The sequence below is a fragment of the Struthio camelus genome, chromosome W (assembly GCF_040807025.1).
Source record: "Struthio camelus isolate bStrCam1 chromosome W, bStrCam1.hap1, whole genome shotgun sequence".
Lineage (NCBI taxonomy): Eukaryota > Metazoa > Chordata > Aves > Struthioniformes > Struthionidae > Struthio > Struthio camelus.
Window position 1 is genome coordinate 45,161,823 of NC_090981.1, and position 26,896 is coordinate 45,188,718.

Here is a 26,896-nt window from a genome sequence, read left to right on the forward strand (position 1 = left end):
CTTTCCCCCACCCACTCCCACTCACCCTAAAACTACTTGAAAGCTGGGCAGGTCCAGTGACTCAGACATCTCTTTCTCCTACATGGACCAACCACACACAGCTTTTCTTACCCTCCTCCAATAAGGCAAAGAGGAAACTGGGTAGGAGATGAAAGGGTGAAGGGAGGGGAAGCTGCCAAGCGAAGGAGGAAATGATGTAGCCAGTGAGAGGAGCAGCAGCTGCTACAAACTGCTAGGAAAAAAGGCCTTTGAAGTCCTGGGGTATTTGAGAGTAACTAGCATACAATAATGAGTTTGCCTGAGGAGAAATTCTGAGGGAGTGAATCCAGGAGAGGTTAAAGAGAGAGAAGCTGTATTTGTATATTTATGTAATTTTAATGCCAATTACGCTGTTTTCTTCTGGCTTTTTGATGAACTATGTAAGCAGGTCTAGACACAAGTAACAGCCTCTACGCATGCTGTCACGATCAACAGTACTAAAGAGTAAAAAATGTTTGCTGTCGCATCAGGGCTCAGGGTTACCTTTAACTAAATATGACCAGAGAAAGGCATTAGTAAGTCCACAATCCTCAGGCGTTTACATTTGAAACTCCAGTGGGAAGAGCACAAGTGCTTTATCTTCTACATCCAGGGACTCTTTGAACAAAGAGTGTCTAGTTTTATCACGTTGTTGCTGCTCCCTATTCAAGCAGGAAAACTTAAGAATTAGCCTAATTTAGTCGGTGCCAGAGAGCAGCATAGCCTCCTCCTTTGCTGCCGTTCTGTGGTGCAGCCTCATTGGAGGGTGGGCTCCTCACCTCACAACGGTGAGCCCATGCATCTCTCTTGGTCATGCAGTTTAGATCAACAGTCTAACAGCTTTGATCTGTTTGGGTGCAGAGAACAAGCCAATGAAGGGTCTAGTAGTTAGTATCCGAACAAAAAAAGGAGTCTGAAGACAGCTCTATTTATGAGCAAACACAGTCTCTGTACTACGTTTCCAAAAATATTTTGTGAGCTCACTTAAGACATCGGCTACCATAATTTTGTCTTGGTTTTCCAGGACATCCCTGGAAGGGACACACTCACATAGTACTGGGCAGTACGTTACGTGCTTTCCAAGTACCTCCAACCAAACTCCAACCATATAACAGCAATTCCCTAAAAGCCAACTGGAGAAAAGTTGAGGGTAGAGGAACGCCTACAAAAAAGCAACAAAATAATACAGGCCTACCCTACCTAAGGAAATTTGTTCCTACTTTACTGGTATCTTTAGTATAAATAAGCACTAGAGATTAAGTTACAATCTCTTTCACATTAGCAAAAATACAGATCATTTCCAGCATTAAAATGGTGACTTTAAACCTGGCTTTTGATTTACTCAGATTTCATCTTTGGCATTACACGATACCTACTTCTGAAGAATTTTTGTGATGTGATATTTAGTATGTTAATTCACTGCAGTGCACAGTAATTCATTATTGCCTACCAGGCTTTTCAAAAAGTTTCTTTTGTGAACTTTGAACATTAGCAACAAAATAGGAAAACAGAATTGAGAAAGCAGCAGAGAAAACAAACTCCCTCACATACACACTCCTGCAGTAAGAAATAATGGGAAGTTTTGAAAATGAAATGCAAAAGAACTGTTACACTCACAAATTACTCACCCATAAGCTCCATTACTAATCAGCTTAATTGTTTCAAAATCGCTTTCCCGAGGTTTTCTCCGTAGCTTCAGTGAGGTATTGGAGCTCTTCAAAGTAAAAGAGGAGAAAGAACAAAGTTAATACAGTATGTTTTTTCAAAATCAGGGAATAAACACAAGTCACACCTCCCTGGGCTGCCACACCCCAGTGAACCAGTTAACAGCTCTGGCCGTGTTAGCTGCACTGGTAGCAAAGTGAGGGACCAAAGGGGTCCCTGAGGCAAAGCTGCCTTCACATCAGAAAGGTATCTGTTATACGGCAGCTATCTCTCCACTCCCCTCTCCTACACATTAGGGTTACAGCGGACAGGCATGAAGCCAGAACAGCAAATGAATTACTGGCAATTCCTATTTGGAGTTATGCACTTCTGTGACTCCCACTAAGCACTCTATTGCCTTCCCATTTCAGTGAATCTGAATCTGGCAGTACAGCCTGGTAGTAACGATGCGTAGGTGAGCTCTTGTTTTCATAAAAACAACATTTTACACATTTCTAATTAGTGTTGTCTGGAATCCTATAGGATAGACTGTAAAAAGAGAAAAATAAGGGAGACAAAAAAAACGCAATAATTGCAACCATTACCCAGCTTACCTACTTGTATGCCAGAACACTCTCAAAACAGAGTTATCACAACACCCGCACAACCTTTTTCCTCTAGCTACATACGTTTTTTTTCCTTAACTAATCTGGTCTTGAAGATGGAAGAGTGACTTAGAGACCTGGGGGGGAGGGGAGGAAGATTTCCAAAATAAATCCGCATTCCAAACCCACACGGTCTTTTCCAGGATGTTTTCCAAATCTCTGAAAAGTTCTGTGATCCCTATCTAGGCAGTTATAATAGTTCCAGTGGAAACTAGACCTGGATGGAACACTTTCAGTGAAATACTTTCTGAAGAAACAATTCAGTGCCAGATTAGTATGTTAATAGAATGAACTACACAACAGCAGAAAGAGAAGATTTATTAAACTTTTTAGCCTCTTTGCCCAAAACTACAGGATTCTTCCTAATTTCATATTTATGATTATTTTGAATGATCCTGTGCTTCAGTTTTCTAAATACTGCTTCCTGCCACTTCCCACGTGCACTTATTCCATAGGTATCTGTATGCTATGTTTATTCCACAACACTTTCAGAAAGTACAATCTCTTAACAATTTGATGATTAGCTGCCTCTGTAAATGGACTATGTTCAAATCTGTTTGAAATACTTCGTTTTTAGGAAAGGGCTTAAGAGTCCTTCCCAAATGGAAAGTAAATACCTTAAACAAACAGAAATAAAGGAAGCATCAGCAAAATAGTGGAATTTTTCATAAAACAAGCTCAGCATCACGAACACACAATAACTTGATGGATGCTAAAGATACTGTAACATCTGGAAAAATGGGCAGAAAATTTTGTTTTATTTGTTGCTAGCCTTCTCTCTGCTGTGTACCATGGCGCTAGTCTGAGCGCTAACCACTCCTCTCCAACTCATCCTTTACAGATACAGGCAGAAAATTCAGGATGGGGGGAATGGAACACAATGTTTATTTTTTATTTCAATAAAAGCAACATTGTAACAGGAAAACTTACACTTATTGATTCATCAGTTTCTGGAGTTTCTGCTGTTCCATTGTCATAGCTAGCTAGCTGAGCTATTTCTAAAAGGAAAAAGATGAAAAAATTCATTGTAAACCACGTTAACTACAAAACTGAATTAAGCAGAAAACTAAAACCTGAGAAATATCACTTTTCTAGAATAGTTAATGAACGTGCTGTCTCATCTACAGTACTTGCTACTCAACTTTTAAGGTGTCTCCCAGCATTAAAAGGATAAATCCCATCTGGTAAATGGAGACCTGCTATTCCACATCTATGAAATCTTTCATCAAAGAATTCAAACAACTACATAGTAATAAAGAGCAATATTGTTATGGCTACTGAGATGGGGCAACTTTGAGTGATCTGTGTGTGATGTCAGCATTAGCGCATAGACAGCACTAATTTGCTAAGGCTTCACGGTCACTAAAGGTTTGCTAAAGCTTCACAGTTACAGCTGAACAGCTTCTGCTTTAGTCTACAAGAGCTCTCACTGGTTTGCATCTTATACACAAAAATGCTGACACGCCTAACAGAACCAGTCATTTTTTCAGAAGCTTATCTTTTATGTAGTCACTAATAAAGTCTTATTTTTCCAGGAAATGCTAAGATTTTGGGGGCCCACAAGTTATCTTGTTGTCCCACCCACTCTTCACCTCTGCTGCAGAGTTCCTAAGTCTGTTCCGCTCTCAAGGGGCACAATAACCTAAGTATTCCTTGGCATAATAAAAGTGAAATGGGACTGCTGGTCGCTGAATCACCCTTGGAAGTTTAGTACTACTTTAATCATATACGTAGTTAATGATATACTCTGCATAGCCAAAGATGTACATGTCAGTTCATAATTATGTGCTGGGGATCAGAGACAGGACTGCCTGAAATTTCTAAGGTCCATTTTTAATGTCAGTACCGTTAACTGAATTTATGAATACAAAAAAAATTTGAATATTCATATAAAATATCTGGACTGGATTTTTCTATAAGTGACTATTACAAGTGAAATTTCTAGGTAACAGTCTGCACAATACTTACTGTAATCAATAAGAGCAAATTAACCACACAGATAATTTTGTGTTGTGACAGCTGAAGAATTAGGAAGTAACTCTTACATGTAATGATTACGAAAAACACAAAGTTTGCAATGAGTAAGAATCAGAAGCACCAAAAACGTTACTTTGAAAAAATAAGAGTTACAGAAGCCACAAATATCCCAAAAATTCTTAATATAAAGTCATCAAACACTGAAAAACGTCTCAAGTGAGAACAAACAAATAAGAGAGCCTAAGCTAAAAACGATACAGACCAAGTTCCGAGCTGGAGTGAATTTTACTGTCAAATCACACTTCTGCGAACATAGGGTTTTTATAACAGAAGTGTTGATGAAATCTTTATTGTATAGGTGAGAACCAAGTAAGCCAGAATAATATACTTTGACAGCCTTCTCAATTGAAATTATTTTCCTAAATCACAAATTAAAATGAGCCATTTTTAAAAAGAACTTTTTCAAAATAACCACTATCTGAAAAATATGTATTATTTGCAAACATCAGGTTGTAATGGAATGGAACCAAGAGTCAGCTTTTGAAGCACAGAGCTAAGGAACCATTTTGCATTGCCTGAAGAGATTTTTAAAACTCATCTAAATACCATTAAACATCTGTCCTTTTTCTTTCATTGATTTAAACCATTTCTGAAGACTCATGATTCAAAAAGGTAAAGATGGTAATTTAAAAACCATGGGGAAAAATTTCTCCCTGGGGAACTTTTCAGAAATGCAGCCACCAGTCTCCGGTAAGTGATGAATCTGTTGTGGTATTGCTTTCAGTACAGTATAAATTTATCTGGCACTATCTCCAAGTAATGCATGCATCATTTCACTCAAAGAAAGGATACTATAGACAAGGCAGCAAACAAAGGAGGACAGTGGAGAAGGGTGTAAAGCAGTAGATTTTTTTTTCCTCTGCAGAGGAAGAGAGATCTCTTGCCTCAATATTTACAAAAACTGCTGGCATAATTTAACAGCTTGTTTGGAAATCCAGTTCAGTGCTCCAGGATATCCACAGTTTTTGAGATTTTTTTTTTTTTTGAAAGAGATCTAGTTCTTACTGCTATTTAAATATTTTCCATATAAGGAATTTAAAGAACTCTTACAAGGATGATCTCTACCTGGGGTTTCCAAATATTTCACTTTCTAGATGATTAACTTGAGGGCATAAATCCATCCTGCTATTCTTTTATTTCTACTTATGAAACATCCTTTCATATAGAGTTGTCAATTTAAAAATAGAACAGATCACTAAAGAAGTCAATGAACAGTGATTTACACTGTTTGTGAATGTGACTCTTTGTGGGAAGGCAGGAAAGCATTAATATGAATTAGATGGCCTGCATTATTTAAATACAAATCTACGCATACGTTAACCTTTAAAGTGACACACACAATAATTTCATTGCCCAAAACCTCAACTGAGCCAAAAGTCAGTAATATGTGCATCATACACTTCTCAGTGCAAAAAAACCCACATAACCTGTTTTTCTTACAGGAGAAATCTCAATTATCCTGGAATGCTTCAAAGTTTAAGTAATATTTATCAATATTCAATTTATGAAATGCATTTATAAAACGTGCTCTAAAGTAGACATAAAGTAAATATTCCATTTCAGTGAACAGTATCGTTTATTATTTATATGTAGCATTTGTCCCCAGATCTCTCACAATAAACTGCTTAAAAAGATTCAGAGAAGACATTACCAAACTTACATAGTGTCACATTCTTTACTCATGCTGAGGAATACTTTTAACCAAGTGGACATAAAGATTTTAATCAGTAAGATACAGTTCAAGTAGCAGAATCAAGGTCAATAACACTAAAGCCTCAACCCACATTCCAAATTACATCTTACATACTTGATCAGGGAAAAACTTATGGATTTTGTTTCTAGGACAGATAAACAGCTCTCTAAATCCAGCAGACACCACTTTAGCCTGCAGAGAGTTAAGCTACTACTTCATCTTCCCCAGTAACATAGGGGAAACGATTTTTATGTATATTGTCTCAATTCGTCGTGCATTCTTGCTGTGCTCTGAATCCAAGCAAAAAGTGTCACTGCTGCTCTAATGCATTTCTCAGATTAAAAATAATATTAGGTCTGGGTGAGGACATTCCGGTGTGGAGACAGGAAGAGCACTAATAACAGAACTGCACTTTGCCTTTAAATCTTTTAACGTAAGTATCGTCTATAACAATATCCAACCTAACCGAATTAGATCTAACCAAATTTCTGTCAACATCTGGCAGTGCTAACTTCACAAGCTGCCCAAGTTGAACAAAAATGCATTTTCTTTTAACACACTTAAAATATGCTCATTCTTTGTTTTAAAGAAACGTGATCTTGCACCATAAGAACCGATACATAAAAGCCTACCATAAGGTTTTCCTTAAACCTTAAACGTTATCAAGTCCTCTCCTAGAGGCCCCCCTTTGTCCTGGGTCGTAACACAATAGGCAAGCAAAGCAGCGCTAGACATATTTTCCGTGACGGCATTCCTACTGGACTTCCAACCGGTAGGGCTAACACTGAACACAATGAACCACTTTCCATTTATCACCAACGGTCTCAGAACAGAAGATAAAATGTTCTAGTAAAGAGAAAGAATTAATCTTAGTTTTCCCAACACCGTTTGTAAAGCATGAAACGGGCCACCAAAAAAATGCTTTCCAGTGACCAGCACCTCCATGGGAACCTGAGTTTCTCCCACAAAAGTTATTATCAAAGACACAAATTATTTAGGAAAAATAAATCTTTGCAGTAGTCAGGTAGTCTAAGATATGGGAGGGTAGGGGCACTGAAGGGCTAATAAAGGTTTAGCCTAGTTTCATTTATACCTATGGCTGGGTAACAGTGATTATCAAATTATACCATTAAATTTCAGCCATATCTGAAACACTGAAACTACATTGCCAGGCTTGGTTTCAAGAAAATGAGCATCATCGCAACAACGTATATTATGAAGGATATTCACACCAGAAAATCTGAGACAGCCTCTCTAATCCCTTTGAGCATGTGAAAGAACTGTGAAGGTCAGTGAATCGCTTGTTCCACTACTGGCTTTCCTTTGACTTTTTGAGGTACAAACATAATATCACAATGACTGAACATACTGAAAGCATCTGGGAGCTGATAGCTGGACAAGGAGGCGCACTTACCTTCCAGTGGATCTTTATTTAAGCCCAGCTGGCTAATAATGTATCGAGGGATGTCTGTTTTAATACCTTGCCCCTCTTTAGCATGGCCTTCAGCTGCTTCCAAAAGATAGTAAAACTCTTCTGGATCAAATTCCTACAAGGAAAATAAATAATCACCATCACTCTCCTTGAAGAAATTGAAGTTTTAAAACTTAATACAAAAACTTCCTCTGCTTCTTCTATGGCAAACGTTTAGTAATTCCCTTACTAAAAAACAACACCTCATTATTCTATTACTAGTAGCCTATTATTCTATTACAATTGCTAAACAATGCAACACACTGTAAGCAATGAAATTTCAGAACATTACTACAGAGCACTATCTTATAAGCATAGGAAGTTCTCTGCCCCCAAAACTTCCCATAATACTCAGAACGAAATGATCTATAACCAGCAATACCCCATTTGATGATAAAATTTCACATACAGAACACATCACCTCCCTGTTGTCACTTGCATATCAAAATCTACTGATGGAATGAACTGTGTAAACACACTGCTCTCTGCTTTTACATCTGAACAAAATTTAGAGGTATTCTTAATCAATATATATGTACGATGCTTTATGGAAAATACAATTAAATAAATCATTAGCTTCAGAACCAAGCTGAAATAGTAAGTTGCTGAAAACAGTATTTGAGCTTCATTGATCCAATACTTCCAAGTCTGGAAATGAAACGTTGACTCCTTCAGGAGTCAACTATATTATTATAATCATTTATCCGATGCCTAAAAGGCAAGCCTCAGTCTCTCTCAGAGAGGAGAAAAAATAGGAAACCAAAACCTCGCCTCTCCTCTAAGTCCCCTGGGGTTTATTTTTCTATATTAATAGATGACAAAAATGGGAACAATTGAAATGAACTAGGAAAATTATTTTTAAAAGTTCTCATCTTGTTTTTTAAATAAACCCTCACTAACATCCTATCTCCCTGTATTAATCGATAGCAAAAAAAATCTCTCAATATAGCCCTTACACTCTTTGAGACGTTCTTGGCTACCATAAATCATGGCAGGTGCAATGCTTACTGAGTGAGAGTCAGTAAGAATTTCTCCAGTGAAAGTGGTTCAAGTTATAAAGCACTGAGGCAACGCAACAGAATTTTTGCCGGCATAAGTCGGTTCTGTCAAAAATTTCCATAAAAGCCACGCACGTAGGCTGCTGAGCTGGTTAGCTTCCCTGCAGACCATCTGATGGCCTGCCATGACTCTCCAGGGCTTCAGCCTGGCTGCTGGGTCGCAAGGCTCCACAGACTATCTAGGACTTGGGAAATGCAATAGCCCACCCTGGAAGACAGCTTGAGATATCGGGTATCAGCTTTCACTTTGGAAACATCCAGAAAACTACCAGGAGGAGATGTGGTTCACTGAAATTAAGTATCTTGGAATTTTCAGTCTTGTGAAAACAATCCTAGTTTCTTTTATTTTCCATGAAATAATTTTCATCATCTCCAACCCCACTCCAATAGATCTTCCACAAACACATGAAATACCCAAACTCTCGTTGTTAGCTTAAAGTCTCAGGAGGTCTTACATACATACATACATAGAGAGAAAATATATATATGCATATATATGTATATATGTATATACACACACACACAATCTCGATTAGAAGCAAGGAATTTATTTCCTAATCTCTACTTTTACTTTTGTGTTTCATTTCTCATGCACAGCAGAAGCTTCAAATGGAAGAAATCTTTCAGTATTTGGCAGTAGCTCTTGGCCCAGAGACAAAAGCTTTATTCATATGACTAGCAAATAAATACAAATAGCTGCCCCCATTCCATGAACACCTGAGCTACGAGCACTACAAGCAAACTGATAGCATTAAAGTATCTGAAACTTCTTGTGATAAAACAACTGGATTTATTTCTTAGTGTCACAAACTTGCTTACAGAGGCTGAAGTTTTGCCCTACCTAGTATCTATTTCAGACAGACTTTCTAAAACATCAGCCAGTATGATTCAAAAGTTTCCAGAAGGATACTACGGAAAAGCAACAACATTGTTTTTTCAAGATTAAACTATCCCAGTGACCTTTATTATGGGGTAGGCTTAGCTCCTCCTTGCATCAGAAATGTGTTTTTTGTGACAGTCTGCCTAAACTCTTACAAGCTACCTGCCTCTGAAGAAACATACTCTGCAGAGACTTGTTAAATTGTAGCTAAAAAACTCCACACTTTCTCATCCAAAATAAGAATACTCCAAGGGAGCTGTGCTGGCTTTCTCTGCAATTGCTGCTCTGCAAAGCTGAACAGCTGGATGTGGCTAGGCACCAGAACTAGGAGACACACACCATCTCCAGGCCTCGCACTCCTGTCTTCCCACTCACGGCAGCAGGGCCAGCAAAAGGAGGTACAGGATGTGGCAAAGGAAGTAGGCTAGGATAAAATCCCAGGTGCAGAAACTGAGCATGGAGATTTGGACTAGCCAACTATAAAACTTTGCATTGAGAGAGAATGAACTAATGGGCAAGAAGGTCACTAGGAGAGAACTTGAATTCAACAGCTAAAAGACAACAATGAAGCTGAGGGCAGGACTCAAAACACGTGAGCACTGGAGAGAGAGACAAAGCGTCACAGGGAGCATAGGCCTCTGAGCCAACAGGACAGGAAATGTGTTTAAGGGTATTTTTGCATGTATGATGATAGAGAAAGTCATGGACAAGAGGGAAGACAAGACAGATCACACAAGAAACTGGAAAAAGAGCTGGAGAAAAATGATGTGAACCCTGAGAACAGAACAAGGAAGACCATTCTGTAGAGCGGAATGAGCATTATGATACATTTGAGGGGATAGGGCAAAGGAATAATGCTTGCAGTTTGGATTCAACAGCAAAGGCAGCACATGCTAAGGTCTCCTCTCCTGTAGTACCTGAAACATTTTTTTTTTTTTTAACATCACTTGCATGCTGATTAAGAGCATATACCTTATTTTAGTTTCCTTCTGAACTTTAAGTCATGAACAAACTACAACTGGGAATACTGAGATACAATGTTTCCAAAACAAAACAGAGTCAGCTCTCAAAACGCCCACAGCTGAACTATCTAGGTCATGGATTAACTGTGCCACAGATGAAGAGACACAGCACAGAGCCAAACCAGGCTGGAAAAACTTACTAGCTCAGATTCAGTGCCATGCAAATAGAGTTATGCCACTTTCAGGCATAAGCTGAGTCTAGCAGAAGGTTAGCGGCTCTCGCATAAGCAGAGCCTTGCCAGCCTCAAATAGCTACGTGCACCATCAACACTGTGAACCAGGCACTGGCAAGCACAGTGGCTCAACAAAGTCTGCTCGGGCTGCACGCCAGGCCTGTCGGATGCAAGCAGGTACTTAAATGGTATTTGGGTGTCTAAACATTCTCCCAAGTACACTGTGTTCTGCATGGATTTATTAGTTCCACTGAACAACTCAAGCACATCGGCTCAGCGCATATGAGCACCTTCCCGCACCTGAGCCGCCCCAGATATCACAGCATAGGGAGGCAAAGCAAGAAGCACAACCACGTGATCTCACACGAGCTAGCTCAGTCTGACAACATCAGTGCTATGCTTACGCATAAGTTAACTCTCGTGTATCTTACAGTCCCCAGTGTAACTCAGAGTATCTGCACACCCGTGTACCCTAACCCCCTTGCTGTGTCCCCCGCCGTCAGTTTGGCACTGCAGAGCTGACTGCAAGCTGCTTATAAGCCCAGGCAGCTGTATAGTGAAACACAATTCTCAAATTGGTAAGAACAATGACAACAACAAAGGGAAAACCACTGAGCAATTATTATTCTAGAACAGCCTTCCGAAGAGAAAAGCAAAGCCAAAACAAAACAAAAAACCCAACCCACAATACAACCAACAGAAAAACCCAGCTGATTCTAAGCATATAAGGTATTACATTTGCAACAGAAGGAACTAAACACAACTGTGGGAAGTCCCTGATAGTCAGTAGTCTCTGAATTGAAAAACAAAAAGAAGAATCCTGCCAACAATACAACTCTGCCCGATAATTTGAACGCTTCAAAAAAAAAAAAAAAATAGTGCAAAGGGCCTTCAATACTAACCGATGAAACTTCCCAGAGTAACAAGCAAGAAATTCGCTTACAATAAGCATCACCTTACCAGACATTCCAATAAGCGAGCAGGACGAGCAATAACTATTAGGATCTTTCGGACTAGTTGCTTAATAAAGGCCAGCTCTCCACTCTCCGATCGCTCTTGAGCCTAAAAGACAAAAAGAAAGGGATAACTATTCAGTACTCAACTCAGAAAAGTGGGATCATGGGATATTTGGGATATCTTTTGCAGGTTTTGAAGCATGCACTTCAAACAGTGATTCATTTTCAAAATGCCTGCTGAAATAACAAGGATTTGAGCAAAGCAGCAACATTATCATTTCAAATTGAAGTCATCCCATGTGTACGAATCTAACACTGCAGAACAAAAGTGACTACATTTTCAAATGGAAATAATATCTGCATGTTTTAACTCAGTATTATCATCATCAGTTTTAGATAAGAAGAGACTGCATTTCAATACAAGATATGTCTACGTGTACGACGTTCTCCCAGCTTTAGTTATTAATTTTAGGATGAAAAGAAAGCTGATATAATTATTAACAAACATAAGCAATATCCATGCCCAACTGAAAATGATTTCCTGGGGCCACATGTCATACTAAAAACGACCTACAAATAGTAGACTATGCTAATTCTCGCAACAGAGAGGCCAAATACAGGTGTGTGCAGTAAGGAAGACAATGAGAAATTGAGTTCTGCAAAGATGACAGTGACAAAGGGGGAAACAGTGCTATAAAAGAATACAGACAAAAGAAAATTGCTTCTGGAAGGTCTGAAGGGATTTACACAAGGGTCTGAATTGCGTTTCAAATTTCTTTCAAACTTTCTCATCCAAGAACAAAGGCTATAATTCGAGGACCCTAATGAATGCAAAGAAACCATATGTTCTTTCTTCTGATTAAAATATACTGATAGCCCTTCACTCAAATATCAAACAAAGCATTTCTTTGTTCTGAACAGCAGAAACGGTAGTTTTTCCTCACCTCTTGCTTATTCAAAACCACAAAGAGAATTTACAGAAAACTAATCAGCTGACATTTTGAAAGTGATTAACATGAACAACTAGGTACTTCACAGAGATAATATATCTTCAATTATATTTTTGTTATTAAAACGTCTACAGAAAATATAAAGCTACATAGTGGAACTCCCCTTCAACTTTAGCACTGTAATTTGAAAACCCTCAAATATCCTGAGAACAATTAATCTGTGAAGTTTAAGAACAAACAAACAAACAACTAAAAACACAAACACTGATTCTAGCACTCTGCAATAGGTTTTAGAAGAACCTTAATCAGACACAAGCATATTTATTCTGCACACCAGGTCCAAAGAGAACTCTCCTGTAAACAAAATACCTGTCTATTTTACTCATGAGCAAAATTTAAAGCAACTCTCTACAGCTTTGTGGGCACTTAGGTGCGTATATGAACAGAAGATTCAATATATGTGAAAGGAGGACGAAGCAGGAAAGCTTTCAGATCCCTTTGACCTTGACCTTAGAATTAAAAAACGTCAGCTGAACCAAACCGCTCAAGCCACAGGGGAGTCTCTCCCTGGTTATGCAAAGTAATCACAGCGTGCCAAGTAGCAGGAGGAGATGCTGCTTTCTTCCGAATGTCACAGCTGGGAACTGACAACAAATGTATCACAAGAATTCAAAGACAACTGAGTTCCCACAACAGAGCTGTGCAAAGAACAACTTTTCTTACAGTCATACTATCCTATTGATAGGTACTCAAAAGCTACTTTCAGTAATTTAAGGAATTAATTGGTTATAAAGCAAGAAACTTTTAAATCAAACAAAATTTGCATTATATTTGCATGATAGAAATGATTTTTTTTTTAATTGATGTGTTGTTTCATATACAGCTTGGAAAATAACTCACTCGATATTTTTCTTTAACTGAATGAGCCAACTAATACTCTAAGCTCTACTCACTGTGCAGCCATTTTAAACACATTTAACACATTACTGTTAACATAGTTCAGGGAACCTTAACTTTTAAGACAAGTTTCTCTGCGTTATGACACTAACGCTAGCATAACATAATTCATTGTCAGGTATCCCCAGCCAGTATCTCGGCCAACTCTGCCTGCACTTTGGCATCCTAAAAATGAGCGCTTCACAAAAGTTCTAATTTCTGTTTGATTTGTTAGAAAAGCACCATGAGTTTCCCCTGTTTGAAAAACAGCCTGTCAATAATCCAGAAGTACTTCACTGATGTCTCAATTTTTGCACTGCTTTATGAAGGGCAAAAGTTCACAATTCAGAAGTTGCAAAAATTAGTAAAAGAAAAAAAAAAACTATTTGCTAAATAGAAGCTAACAAAAAGCAGCACAGAAAGAATCAACAAAAACCTTTAAAAATTACTCCTGCATTTCAAAGAAAGCAGAAGAAAAGATGTAAATTAAGATAGGTAGTATATCTTAACATCTCACTTGGCAAATTTCAAGTCACTATCAAATCTGCTGATCTGTCACAAACTCTCAGCCATAACGTACTGTTTATTATTGCGCGTGAATCCTGCACAAACAGGCAGTACAGCATCTAATACACTCCTTGTTTTACAAATTATGTATTTATAAATTATAGTGACTTATTCCATAGTACATCCAGTACAGTCAAGTCTGAAGTCTTCCTTATCCATTTAGCTGACTAGTCTAAGGAATTTAACACTTTCAGAACAATTTTTTTTTTTTTGGCTAATAAACAGTTTAATTATCAAAAGGATATTAAGAATATTTTAAAAAGTTAAATAACCCTCAGCTAACGGAATGCTAAGGGTTGCTGTCTGCTTTCTCAACACAGCAGGCAATTAGTAGGGTTGATAAAGCGGAAAGAGTGTACGTTTCCTCATCTATCCATAGTAAATGGAATTGAGAGTCTCCTCATTTAGGGCTTATACACACACTTCTCTAAGAAATTTATAACTTGCAATGCATAACAAAACGCTATTGTTCCTGAAATCTTTATAACCCATTTATCCCAGAGTAGTACACTAGGATGCCTTATAGTCCTCATAGTGGTCATTACGCAGACTGAAATGGCTATGAATACCACTTCGACAATTATTTGAGTGCAACAGTCATGATTATCTCAAGGCAACAGCTCTTAGACAGACAGATTGAAACAATTTTTCAACCAAAGATAAGAGTAATCTCATGGCTCGTACCTCCTGTAGCAATTTGTCTAATTTCTGTTGTAATTCAAGGAAGTATCGTGATGTGATGAGGCCCTGGTGGGATTTATCCAAGCAATCTCGAGCCAGTTCTATGATCTGATGGTGGGTAAAACTGAGCACTCCATCTGCCAGCGGAAGGACGTTATCTGGAGAATGATTTGTTATAATATCCTGAAGCCGCTCTTCCATCTGAGCTGTGGCCTAGAGGCAAGTACATACATGATACGTAAAATCAGCCTTTCCCGAAACTCTAACAATGTTAAAGCATACTTTTGATTTTACAACATTGCTGTATCCTAAGATGCTGTTTTGGCACACTACATGAAATGGCTAAAGCCAAAAAAAGCAAGCAAATAGAGAGGCAAAATGATAGATGACAGTTCCCCACAATACTGGTACAAAAAAGCAACAGCCTATTCTGTTATGCACATCCTCCCAGATGTCTGCCACTTGCAATAGAACACGCAATAATCTTGTGATGATCACAACAGAACTAGAGTAATACCCACGACAGTAAACCCTTAAGTTCAAGTCAAAATAGAAAAGGACAACTCATGGTGGTCTCCTCTGCCTGTTCTGCTAAAACTGTAGGTACTACAAACCAGAGCATCTTCCTTCCTTCCTTCCTTTCATACAGGTTATTCCATGAAACTACTTCCTTGGGCAGTGTGTAAAAGAATATTAACCAATAAAAATGCAGGCTCACAGATGCTGTAATATGTGCACGCAGGTTACTAGATGTGTCTGTTCTACAGAACCAAATGTCTGTTTCTCACAGAATTGCTGATGCTTACTAAACACATTTCAATATTTTTCTTATTAAATAGTAATCCAACACCTCTTAGCTCATATCTCACGCACTGAAACAAGTGGGTCATTTCACACTTCAGATTGCTGCTCAGCCACTGTGCAAATCCAGACAAACATCTCCTCATATTTCACATCTTCCATTTTGCGGGCCCTTTTTGAAACTAGCTTTACTTTATTTGAAACAGCTTGACTTTATTTTATTTATTTATCAGGAAACATCAAACTCCTAGGAACAACTGAGAATGCAGTGCTCCTAGCAACACACCTGCACCTCAGAACTCATCTGCATTCTCAGATCTCTGGACACGACAGCAACCTTTTCTTATTTCGTATCTTGTAGTGAAACCCTCACAACCCTGTACTGATGTTCATTATTAAAATAAGTATCTAGTGAGTGTTAAGGAACCAGAAGAAATGTCACTGAAGAAAGGAATTTGCAGGTATACCAGGTGGATGGTGCACAATACTGAGCAACAGTGTTTTCTGTTCTAATGTATACTTAAAGCAACTAAACACTACCTACTGAAACCCAATGCAGCTCAGCTTTCTAAACAGCAGAATATGTTACTGGCATCATTCATTTCAAAATCAGTTCAGCAGCTTTGCCAACTGAACGTCCAGTTCTCAGCAGGGTTTTTCTTCATTGTGACAATAAGAGCTTGGTGATGCTTTATGAAAGCCATTACAGGCTTGGATCATTAGTTCCCATAACAAAAACACCACTTATTAAAGCCTATGTTGCCTATTAATTTAGATATAGGGTATCTTAAATATAATTCATTACCTTTGGGAACCTTTCTTTGTAGACATGGTTCATCATTATTATTTCATTGTCACAGCAGGCAGGAGAACGTCCAGGGCTGCAAGCAAAGCAAATTATCCCTTTAAACTTGTCTCACTATGAACTAGAGTTAGTTTTTATATTTATGTACAGTTTATTTGCACCAAAAGGTAGCACAGATTTCTCTGGTAAGGTACATTCTCCAATCAATTGTACAGGCAGTCCCTTTCTGCTATTTCTGATCAGGCATTTAAGATCATTTCATGTGCTGGACCTCCAATTGCCAAAATTTTCTTAGTATATAAGTACACTTTAGGATATAGACAGTTTTGCAACACTCATGACATTACCTTCTTCTCTAAAGGGCCACCAAGATACATTTAACTCATGAGACAACAATTACACGTATAACTATACTTACCCCTTTGAAGGTAACATACAATCAAAATAGTGTAACCTGACCAAGTAAAAATGCAAGCTGTGAGTAAAAAAAAAATGTTGAGAAGAATTCAAGAGTCTTTTTATGATCTGTTTAAGAATAAAAAAGAAAAATCAAAATGACACAATTTACTTCCAATCTAACTGGCAGATAAAGATGGCAACTTTCTATGAATAGTGCTATACACACACATAGGTTCCATCAACACCAGGAGCACCGTGCCTGAAAAAGAGCATGAGACTTGCAGGAAAATAATTCATAAAAGGTACTCATGGCCTTGGCTAACATAGTCAGCTATTACTTCTTTTAAAAAGCTCCACCTCATTTTCCTGGATCGGTGACACTGACCCATTCAGCCTCATCTAAAGATGGGGAGTAAGAATCATAGAATGGTTGAGGTTGGAAGGGACCTCTGGAGATCTTCTAGTCCAACTCCCCAACAGCTTGTCCAGACTGCTTTTGAATATGTCCAGGATGGAGACTCTGCAATATCTGTGGGCAACCTGTGCCAGTGCTCTGTCACCCTCACAGCAAAGAAGTTTTTCCTCGTGTTCAGACAGAGCTTCCTGTGGTTCAGTTCGTGTCTATTGTCTCTTGTCCTGCTGCTGGGCACCACGGAGAAGAGTCTGGCCCCATCCTCTTGACATCCTCCCTTCAGATACTTACCCACATTGATCAGATCTCCCCTCAGGCTTCTCTTCTCCAGGCTGAACAGGCCCAGCTCTCTCAGCCTTTCCTCACAGGAGAGATGCTCCAGTCCCCTCATCATCTTAGAAACCCTCTGCTGGACTTACTCCAGTAGCTCCACGACTCTCTCGTGGTGGGGAACCCAGAAGTGGACACAGTACTCCAGGTGAGGCCTCACCAGGGCTGAGCAGAGAGGATAGATCACCTCCCTTGATCTGCTGGCAAAGCTCTACCTAATGCAGCCCAGGATACCACTGGCCTTCTTGGCCACAAGGGCACGTTGCTGGCTCACGGTCAACTTGTCACTAGGACTCCCAGGTCCTTCTCTGCAATGCTGCTCTCGAGCTGGCGGGCCCCCAGCCTGTAGAGGTGCATGGGGTTATTCCTCCCCAGGTGCAGGACCCTGCTCTTGCCTTTGCTGAACTTCAGGAGGTTCCTCTCTGCCCAGCTCTCCAGTCCACTGAGATCTGAATGGTAGCACAACCACGTGGTGTATCAAGAAAAAGATCGCACAAAGGCAATGCCATCTTCTAGAAAAAATTTTATCATAATGTGTACATAGGAGTTTCTTGCATGAACAGAAGAACTGAGTTCTGGCTTTCTAAAGAGCAAAAACGAGCAATATGATCTGCCTGAATATATCACAATAGCAGGTCCTTTAACTGAAATGGACAACCTATTACCTACGTCCACAGGCAAATCAGAAACACTGAGGACATGGTAGGGACCTAATTTCATCACAACACTCCTACAGCATAATCAGCTCTCTGAAAATACCTCTGTCTTTTTCTTCTGGAGTGACTGTATACATTCTCTGAGTTCAAAATGAAAGATTTTAATTTTTAAAACGTTAAAAAAGGAACAGAAATTGAAAAATGTGACAATACATAGAACACTTATTACACTTGTAATCTTCTAATGAAGAAATATTTTTTTCCCTTAGTAATGATTCTGCTGTTTCACGTAGGTAACAACTTCATTTATCATAAGTCTAACATAGAATTTTAAATAAAGTTAAAAAAAACACACCACAAGAAACAGAATTACAATATATTACAGTGAAATGACGAATCCTGCATTTTTGTATACCTGTAGAGCTATTTTTAACACTGTGAAAAGACTGATACAACAATTAAAACTATAATACTTCTTTTTTTCCTCCAGTTCCTCAAAACTTACCTGTAATATTATTCTGTGTTTTCCAAATACCATCTAACCTATTCTGATCTTGGATAAAACATGTTTGTACAAACAGCCAGGGCAAAGGAAACAGAAGAGGCCTAGTCTTTAGGAAAAAAGCAACTGAAGTTCATCTTAGTTAAAGACAGTAAGTGAATGCATTCCTCCCACTCCTTAGCTCTTTACCCCATTTCTTTCTAAACAGACCTAGATTATAAATAAATTTAAAATCATTTCTCCAAAGAAAGATTCTGTTCTGTAAATACTTTCAACACTGCAATTGAATCAGAGGTGTAGCCAGATCAGTAACGACTAGCTGAACAGGACAGTTCGTGTGGATGGAAGCTATGAGTTATCTCCTTTAATCCCTACCATACAATATTAACCACTGAAGTATATAAATATAGGTTCAACCACTATTTCCAGACAAACTCACCTGAGGCTTCTGGACCGAGGACGCATTGGAGTGGTCCTGCATCTGCTATCACTGGCAATGCTTTCAGTGGTACAGAAATGTTTAGATAAAAAATGTAGTTCATCAGGTGTTGGTTGGTATGGTAACTGGTGTAGCTTCTCTTGGGAGGAACAGGATGACTACAAGAGCAGAGAACATGAGTTTCAGACTGAAAAAGCGTTTTCGAGACTATATTCACTGCTCATGATTAAAGTCATTTAAATCTATGAAGTATAGCTTTTTCTCACACTTGATTACCAGTTTAAAGAAGAAGAAAAATAATTAGTTTTGACGTTACGAGCTAAATATATAGCAAATATAAAACTACTTTAGCCCCAAAAGAAAGAGATATTGCATTTCAAAAGTTTAAACTCCCTCTAAGGCAAAGACGACATCTGGTGTCAGTAATACACACCAACATTTAAAGAATATTTAAAAAAGGACTAGTGAAAACAGAGCAAGTATGACAACAGTAGAGTACAATTTACTGTCACAACGTAAATTGCAATTCTAAATACTGAAGTATTTGGTTATCTGACCTTGCTTTTAACAGATTTTAAATGCTTCATTAAAATATTAAATATAATCCAAACTCTTGCTGAAAATATTCATGTGCTCCTTTTAAATTAAAAAACCTGTACATCTAAAGTGAAGGAAAAAACTTAATACATGCATCAAGATAGGTTCTATGCAAACTACCTTTCTTATCTGGCTTCTCATAAAGGGCATCAAGGCCCCTGCCTAGCTGTTCTTTTATTGCAGGCCAGCACAATAAGACCTTTTTCACTGTATCATCCCCAAGCGAGGGAAATCAATATACTCTGATACTGTATGGGTGCTGCCCTACATTGCTAAGGTCAGCAGGTAATATCCAGCCTATTGAGCATAGCAACTAGACAGTCTTCATGATTTCCTAGAAACTTGTGTGGTAAGAGCTGAACATATCCTAATTCCCGGGAACTCAAGAAAAGATCATCATCACACTAGATCTCATGAAGTCATTTCTTAAAAGAAAAAAAAAAAGAGGAGAAAAAAAACCACACTGCTGGGAAAGGTTAACTCTCACAGGACTGGTCTACATGGGAAAATCACATCACATCAGAACAAGTTAAAGTTTTTTGCCTTTTGTGCAGGCAAAAAAGCACATGCACCAAGAATTTACTGCAGCACACTTGATACACAGTAACCTGTCAAGCCACAGTAACTCATTTATGAGTTTCAGCCTTAGCACAATATTATGCATAATTCAGCATATAGCATAGATACATGCTTTCTTATCTCATACTATGGCAGCTAGCTGCAGTTAACCTTATGAGATATTTCCTAAAGCCACATTCAACAAGTTAAAAGACATTCTAGCACAAGATAATTACCCAGTTGAGACTATCACACATGCCTACTTCTGTAAAACCAATGTCTTTCTCTTAGACTTCAAGGGATTCTGGGAAATGGGGAGGACAACCTACATCAGTTTTCCTCACATAAGGTGTCAAGAGAGTCTAGAAGCAGCAGGATTAAAGAGAAAAATCTTTCTTTCACCAAGGTTCCCCAGGTGCATCAGGACCATCAAAGGCACAGACCATGTTTCCTTAGCAGTCTGAACTGAGACCTCTGTACAAATCCAAATTCTCACAGCAAAACTCTTATTTAGCTCTCATAACATTCAAGAAGAACAGCTGCTTCAAAAATTACTTAAGATTTAGTATATATTTAAAATACATCACCTCAATGCATCATGAGAAGGCAAATTGTTCAAACAATAGGAAAAATTCACAGCTGGTATCAGCTAATGCAGCCCCAAAGGCTTTCCTCACCGCCCTACCCTATTCCCCAATCCGAATAAACTTCCAAAATAAAACTACTGGCAATAACATGCAACTAAATATTCCCGTTTTATTGGTTGTATGGGTTTGCTCTCCTAAAGATACACAGATCTCTTCTACCACATCTCTTAATTGGCAAGATTAGATCCATCTTAGCTAGAACATGAAAAACTAAGATTTTCCTTTCAATTAAACGTTCTTTGCAGGAACCTTTTCCATTTACTTTCAGCTCTGTTTTCAGAACTGGAATATGTGGTACTTGCACTGTTTCTAAACCCATAAACTTCCATTAACTTGATAAATCCTTCAATCCCGTCACTTCCAATTTCAAAAATAGTTATGAAAAAACAGGCTTAACAAGACATGGTGTGCTGCACTCATCTGAGCAAAATCATGATTACTGTAGACCTTTCTGTCCCTGCTTTGAGCTTCAACTGATCGTAAAGATCAAAGTTTTGTTACCTTACAACGTGTAAAAACTGTTCCTGGTCTAAAATTGATAAAACTCTGGATTAAGCGGATCGTATTTATCCTGTACTGAAAAGGAAGTGTGCTGTAGGTACATTTAGCCTACTGTTTGTAGTCTCTCATTATCTCTTTGAATTTGTAAAAATAGGGAGGAAGAAGCTCCGTAGTGGTAGCTGTTTCAGTTTCTGATGAAGTACATAAAAACAATTAGGCGAGCTACACTTCCAGTTTTCATTTTATGAATCAAGTATAAAGTCCAGTGGGTAAAAAACAAAAATGAAAAGCATCTCCTCCGAGTAGCAAAAAAAGTAATGACCACATGTCTTAAAATTCAGAGGTTGTAGCAGTGCTTTCACAACGTAGCATCAACAGAAGAGGACAAGTTAAAGATAAGCAAACAGCCAAACACAAGACACGACAGAAATACTGGGCATCAATTTTATAGTCCTGGTTTCTTCAACAAAATTCAAACTTATTTATTAAAAAAAAAAAATCCAACACCATCAACAAGAAACCCAGATTTCTTTCCACAATTCAGAAACTGTTTGTTCAATGCTAAGGAATACATCTATTTTAACATCTAGGCCACAAGGATGTGGCCTAGTCAGGAAACGTGAGGACTCAACAAGCAATCCATTACAGAGGTTAAGATTTCTAAGTCCATATATGACAGCACTTTTTCATAAGAAGTATGGAAACAACATAAAATCGTTCCATGGTCCAGCACGCATACAATAGTTGGTAAACCAAAGCGGGAGCCAAGAAATAAGTAAATGAACTAGAATTACCATTTTAAAACTGCAGAGTCAAGGAAAAAGCCTATGCCTATAGCTTGGAAATTAAAATTGTGTTTTGATATGTTTCTGACACGTAGCTTTTCATTTCCTTTCTAGCCTAAGTCTGTTTCTTATAACAGCAATGGAGTTGCTATAGCAATTACTTATTATCTGACATAACCTCCTTTATGTCAACATATTTCAAGTGAAGAGCACAGCACATTTGATCTAGTTCCAATGAGAGATGTCCACACACGCACTACAAAAACTGGTGAGGGAATTAATGTGAAATCAGGCAATCTGCTTGGTAAAAGCAAGATCTATACAGGAAGGAAAGCAGAAGACAAAAATCAGTGTTGCTTAAGAGCAGTTCTTCAGATACACGAAATAACCCAACTCAATTTGAAGTCAGCAGGACAAAGAATTGGCTAAATTTTCCAGAAACTTTTGCAGACAAAAAGAAGAGAGAGTTGATCATAATACAAAACGGTCAAGTTTTATCAGTGTACAGGATGTGGAACTCACCAGCTTCACAAGAATGAAAGAACACACTCAAGGGAGAAAAGGCTGACTTAAATTGTAAAAGAAGCATTTAAAAAAAGAAATCATATACAAGGTCTCCAAAAATCTTACGTACCATGCATAAAACAGCACTTTTCCTAAAGATGCAAGCCTACAGGCACAGATCAAGGCTAAAGAGACAAAACTAACAGTTTTTGAGGAGTTACAGTTGGACCTACAATGACTCCCCTGCTCCAGGAGATGCAGTATGTGTCAAAATATCCACTATTTGCCATTTCTGAAGCAGGCTTTGTCCACAGCTGTATCTCCCCTGTTTTGCAGGTGTGACTATCAAGAGGGATTGCTTAGTTCCAGACTATAACGTGCCCCAATACTTCCTCTCCAGCAAAGGTGTGCGTGACGTGCAAAAGTACAGATTCACAGTTCTCTGGCTGCCTAGCTACTAAGTAAGCAGGATCTCACCCACTGCCATCATGCACTTCATAATGCAGGTGGTGCATGCACGGGTGGGGTGGGTGGCAGGTTAGCCCAAAATGACATCAGTTTTAAGACAAAATGATTGCTCTAATAGGCAAAAAACTAACAACACAGACTATTGTATTTATCCTATTATGTATCTTAAGGGATTCCTCTCTTCTAATTACAGCCATCCAAAAAACTAGTATCTCATCTAACATCGTGCCCTAACATCTCACATCAAGAGACTGCAAATGCCTGATTCATCCCGTCTTAAGATATGAGTCTAAGGTAGGACAGATGAATTATGTTGTGGGGTGCTTTCTCTTCCCTTTTATTATTAAGGGAGCCTCACTTAGACTGGATGCTTAACTTCTAGATGGTAAAAACAAGGCAATATGACTCCCGTCATAGTGATCTACAGATCAAGAGAGGGCAGTTAAACACTACTTCCTTCCAGGAAGGAAGATCTCTAAGCAAAGCATACGTTGCCTCAAGTTTTTCTCCACTTCTAGAATGTAAGAGTTATGTTTTCAATGTGGATTCCAAGTCGATCAACAGTAACAAAACTTACATTATCTTCTCTTGCAAGAAGCAAGCTACATTTGAGAAGATAAAACTTGTAATAGAAATCTAACCGCACAACAAAGCGGGTACTTACAGAAACAGTAGAGCTCGGTGTGTTTGTACCATAGCCAGAAGAAGGGAGGGAAGCCAAAGACCAGCGGCGACCATCAGTCCTGTTGTGAAACTGAAGTTAGTCAAATGCACACTGCAGTATCCTTACACAGAAACATCTGTGAAAGTGTTATTGTGTAAAACTGCATTCCAAAAGCATGACACAAACAGGATTTTTAATAGAGAGTAAACTTTCACAGGGGATCACAATAAACAAACATTAAGCAAGTATGACTTAGACTTAGGGATTTTTAGGGCATGTTTTGTTTTTTCTAGTTAAAAAATCCATGAGATGAAACAACCACAAAGTAAATGAACAGATCCACAGAACGTCTCTCTCACGAATGCGTGTTAAAAAAAATGGACGCAGGGAGTCTTCATAACTCTCTGGTCCTTCAGATGCAAATTAATGAGAAGCAAATTAAAAACTTGGGAACAAACACAATTCACGATGCTCTAAACCACAGAATAACCACTACAGTTGGCTTGAAATATGAGGATAATGCTTTTCTCTAGAGTGTGACATCAGTACAACATAATAGCAAACCAGCAAGCTAATGTCACGTAACTGGAATAGTTACGTTAGAACCTTAACTTGTTAAAAAGATGTATGCAGATCAGGAAAAACTATTTTTCTGCTAAAATCATGCCTTCTCAGGATAAAAAAAGAAAATCATAGCCCAACACAATTTCTATTTTTCATAACTTCAGGTGATCTACACACAGACAACATGGAATTTAAATATTCAAAGAGACAAATCAAAATAACAACTATGAGATTGATATTTGGATTCCTGAGGAGGTAACATTTACCTGTCATTTCGGTGCCCATGACTGGAGTACAATTGTATGAAATATGTTAAAGAAAAAAAATGCAAAATAATGCATATATCAATAACAAAAACGGATTTGTTTTTAGTAATAGGCAATATGATAGTGGGGGAGAAGAAATAGAGCATTCCAGCTTTGTTTTACAGTCGGTACAAAAATCAAATCTCAAATTTGATCTTGCTCGAGAAATATAATTACATAAAGGAGAATTAAAGTAGTGCCAAATCAGAAATTGTAAACTTTTTGATGCGACTTCCACACCCTTCAAGATAACAACAACAACAAAATTCATATTTCTCTTTATTCTAAGGCCTTACTTCCTATTCCCACCTATCCATGTTGCAACTCAAGTCTCTAGGATTTTGAAGAAATAAAGCCTGAGAGAAAGGAGGTCAAGAACCATATCTGAATTTTGTCAATGACATAATACAGTATAAAACTATTGTTGTTCCACATTAAGAAGAATACGCTAAATAAAATAAAGAGAGCATATGGTAGAGGGACTGCTGACTGTACCAAAGACTGAACTCTGGAAAAAACTCTGTCTCTCCTGTTTTTTTTGTTTTTGTTTTTGTTTTAATCCATTAACTCTCCTTCCTTGCTCTCCTTCCCCCAGGCGTGACTAAGCATCCTCCTGACGAATGAATAATTTCAAAAAGAGTTTTTTCTCCCTTTTGGCTCAGCTGCACAAGCTAAGTTTGTCCATAGATGACAGAAAAACAACCTGGAAGGTATTTAAACACGACTGAGGCCTGTATATTCTGCAGCTGTGAGACAGAAAATACTTCCTTACTAAATGATTTAGATTGAACAGGGTTCCTGCATCAACACAGCCATTCCCAGTGAGAAGGGCCAGGGGAGATGGGAAGGGGATATCACAGAACGCATCCGGGAAGCAGAGGATAGAAAATTTCTAACGTCTCCATAAGAACGTACAAAAGGATAGCAAGTGCAACGCACGGGCCACTAAACGCTGGACTCCTACATGTTGGCAGAAGAGGCCTAAGTGGCCGCTACCAGAAGCGCAGGCTACCTCCCCGCACTGTCGCGACAGTGCCAGGTTGGCAAAGCCGACCCTCGTGCTACGGCAGAGGAAGCTGGGGAACGACGGCCGGCAGCGCGGCGGAGGGTCAGGCACCTGCCTGATGCAGCACTGCAACTCCCTTCTGCTGCTGCCTGGCTTGGGCTGCATCGGATGTGAAATGGCTACCCGGGAAGCAGTCCTTTCCCACGGGACACCTCCAAACCATTGCTTCTGTCTGTCCCTCCTCCCTTCCTCATACTTTCCCAGGTTTCTGATGTCCCCACTGACTGGGATGGGTGGATGAAAGAGGACTATTCATACACCTTATATCATCTCACCTCTGCTCCTTCCACACACCGTATCATATACGCATACACCCACACATGCTGTCCTTCCCTTCCTTGGTGCCTTCATTAAACGTTACAAAATAGAAAAGGAATAAACTCATAAGTTTGAAAGCAGCTGCTAAAAACACACAGGCCGCCCTTTTACTACGAAAACGTGTCCCATTACAGGTTATGTGAAGATAACCACGACACATATACTAAAATGGTAAGACAATTTTATATTAACACTGTTTTAAACTCAGTGCTATCAAATATTTTTGCTGTAAACAAAAACCAAAAAGTTTCCATAGGAAATTAGTTTAAAGAAGTTTCTTGAATCTCGCACAAGCGGTGAAATATTTTGAAGTCACAGAAACTTCTTGTGCCCGCATTCTTTTAAAAGAAAGATTTTATTTAAAACTATTTAAAATTTTTCATTTTGAACTTAACAACATTGCAATGCCCTTAGAAAACTCTAAAAATGGTCAAAGTCAAAATGAAACACTGATAAGTAAATTCATTTTTGCCTCTTGAATTTTAAGGTTCACAGAAAAATAACGATTTCAACTTTCTGTTTACTTGTGGGACAGGAAAACTACTTCCTGCCTGTTGTTTTTCTAAATAATGTTCACAGTCCTTCACATCTGCTTTTTCCATTATAAACTATTTCAGGACTTAATGAATCTTTCTAAAAATATGTTCACAAAGATACATAATCTAAAAAGATGCATCTTTCCTTTTGCATAGATATTATCAAGGCAAAGCAGAGTCATAAGAAATACTCATTTTTTTTAAGCTGTAGATTTAAAAAAGTGACATCATATGCTATCAGAAAGATTGACACGACCTAATACTATAGATGAATTTGATTCAGATAAG

The 26,896-nt window shown here is 38.4% G+C and overlaps 1 protein-coding gene across 9 annotated transcripts in view; it reads right to left on the reverse strand.

The window, feature by feature from the left end:
• The window catches only part of LOC104146892 (microtubule-associated serine/threonine-protein kinase 4), a 397,004-nt gene that overhangs the window by 36,368 nt on the left and 333,740 nt on the right, over positions 1 to 26,896 (reverse strand). For 5 of the 9 annotated variants that reach the window (XM_068924759.1, XM_068924764.1, XM_009679180.2 and 2 more), the window contains 9 exons: positions 24,650 to 24,670; positions 23,820 to 23,898; positions 19,096 to 19,253; positions 16,358 to 16,433; positions 14,755 to 14,964; positions 11,622 to 11,723; positions 7,472 to 7,604; positions 3,258 to 3,325; positions 1,647 to 1,732 (listed from right to left, as the gene is read on the reverse strand). In XM_068924759.1, the coding sequence (XP_068780860.1) occupies positions 1,647 to 1,732; positions 3,258 to 3,325; positions 7,472 to 7,604; positions 11,622 to 11,723; positions 14,755 to 14,964; positions 16,358 to 16,433; positions 19,096 to 19,253; positions 23,820 to 23,898; positions 24,650 to 24,670 (933 nt within the window). The remainder of the gene's footprint in view (positions 1 to 1,646; positions 1,733 to 3,257; positions 3,326 to 7,471; positions 7,605 to 11,621; positions 11,724 to 14,754; positions 14,965 to 16,357; positions 16,434 to 19,095; positions 19,254 to 23,819; positions 23,899 to 24,649; positions 24,671 to 26,896) is intronic. The other 4 variants (XM_068924761.1, XM_068924760.1, XM_009679178.2 and 1 more) reach the window with 1 other exon arrangement.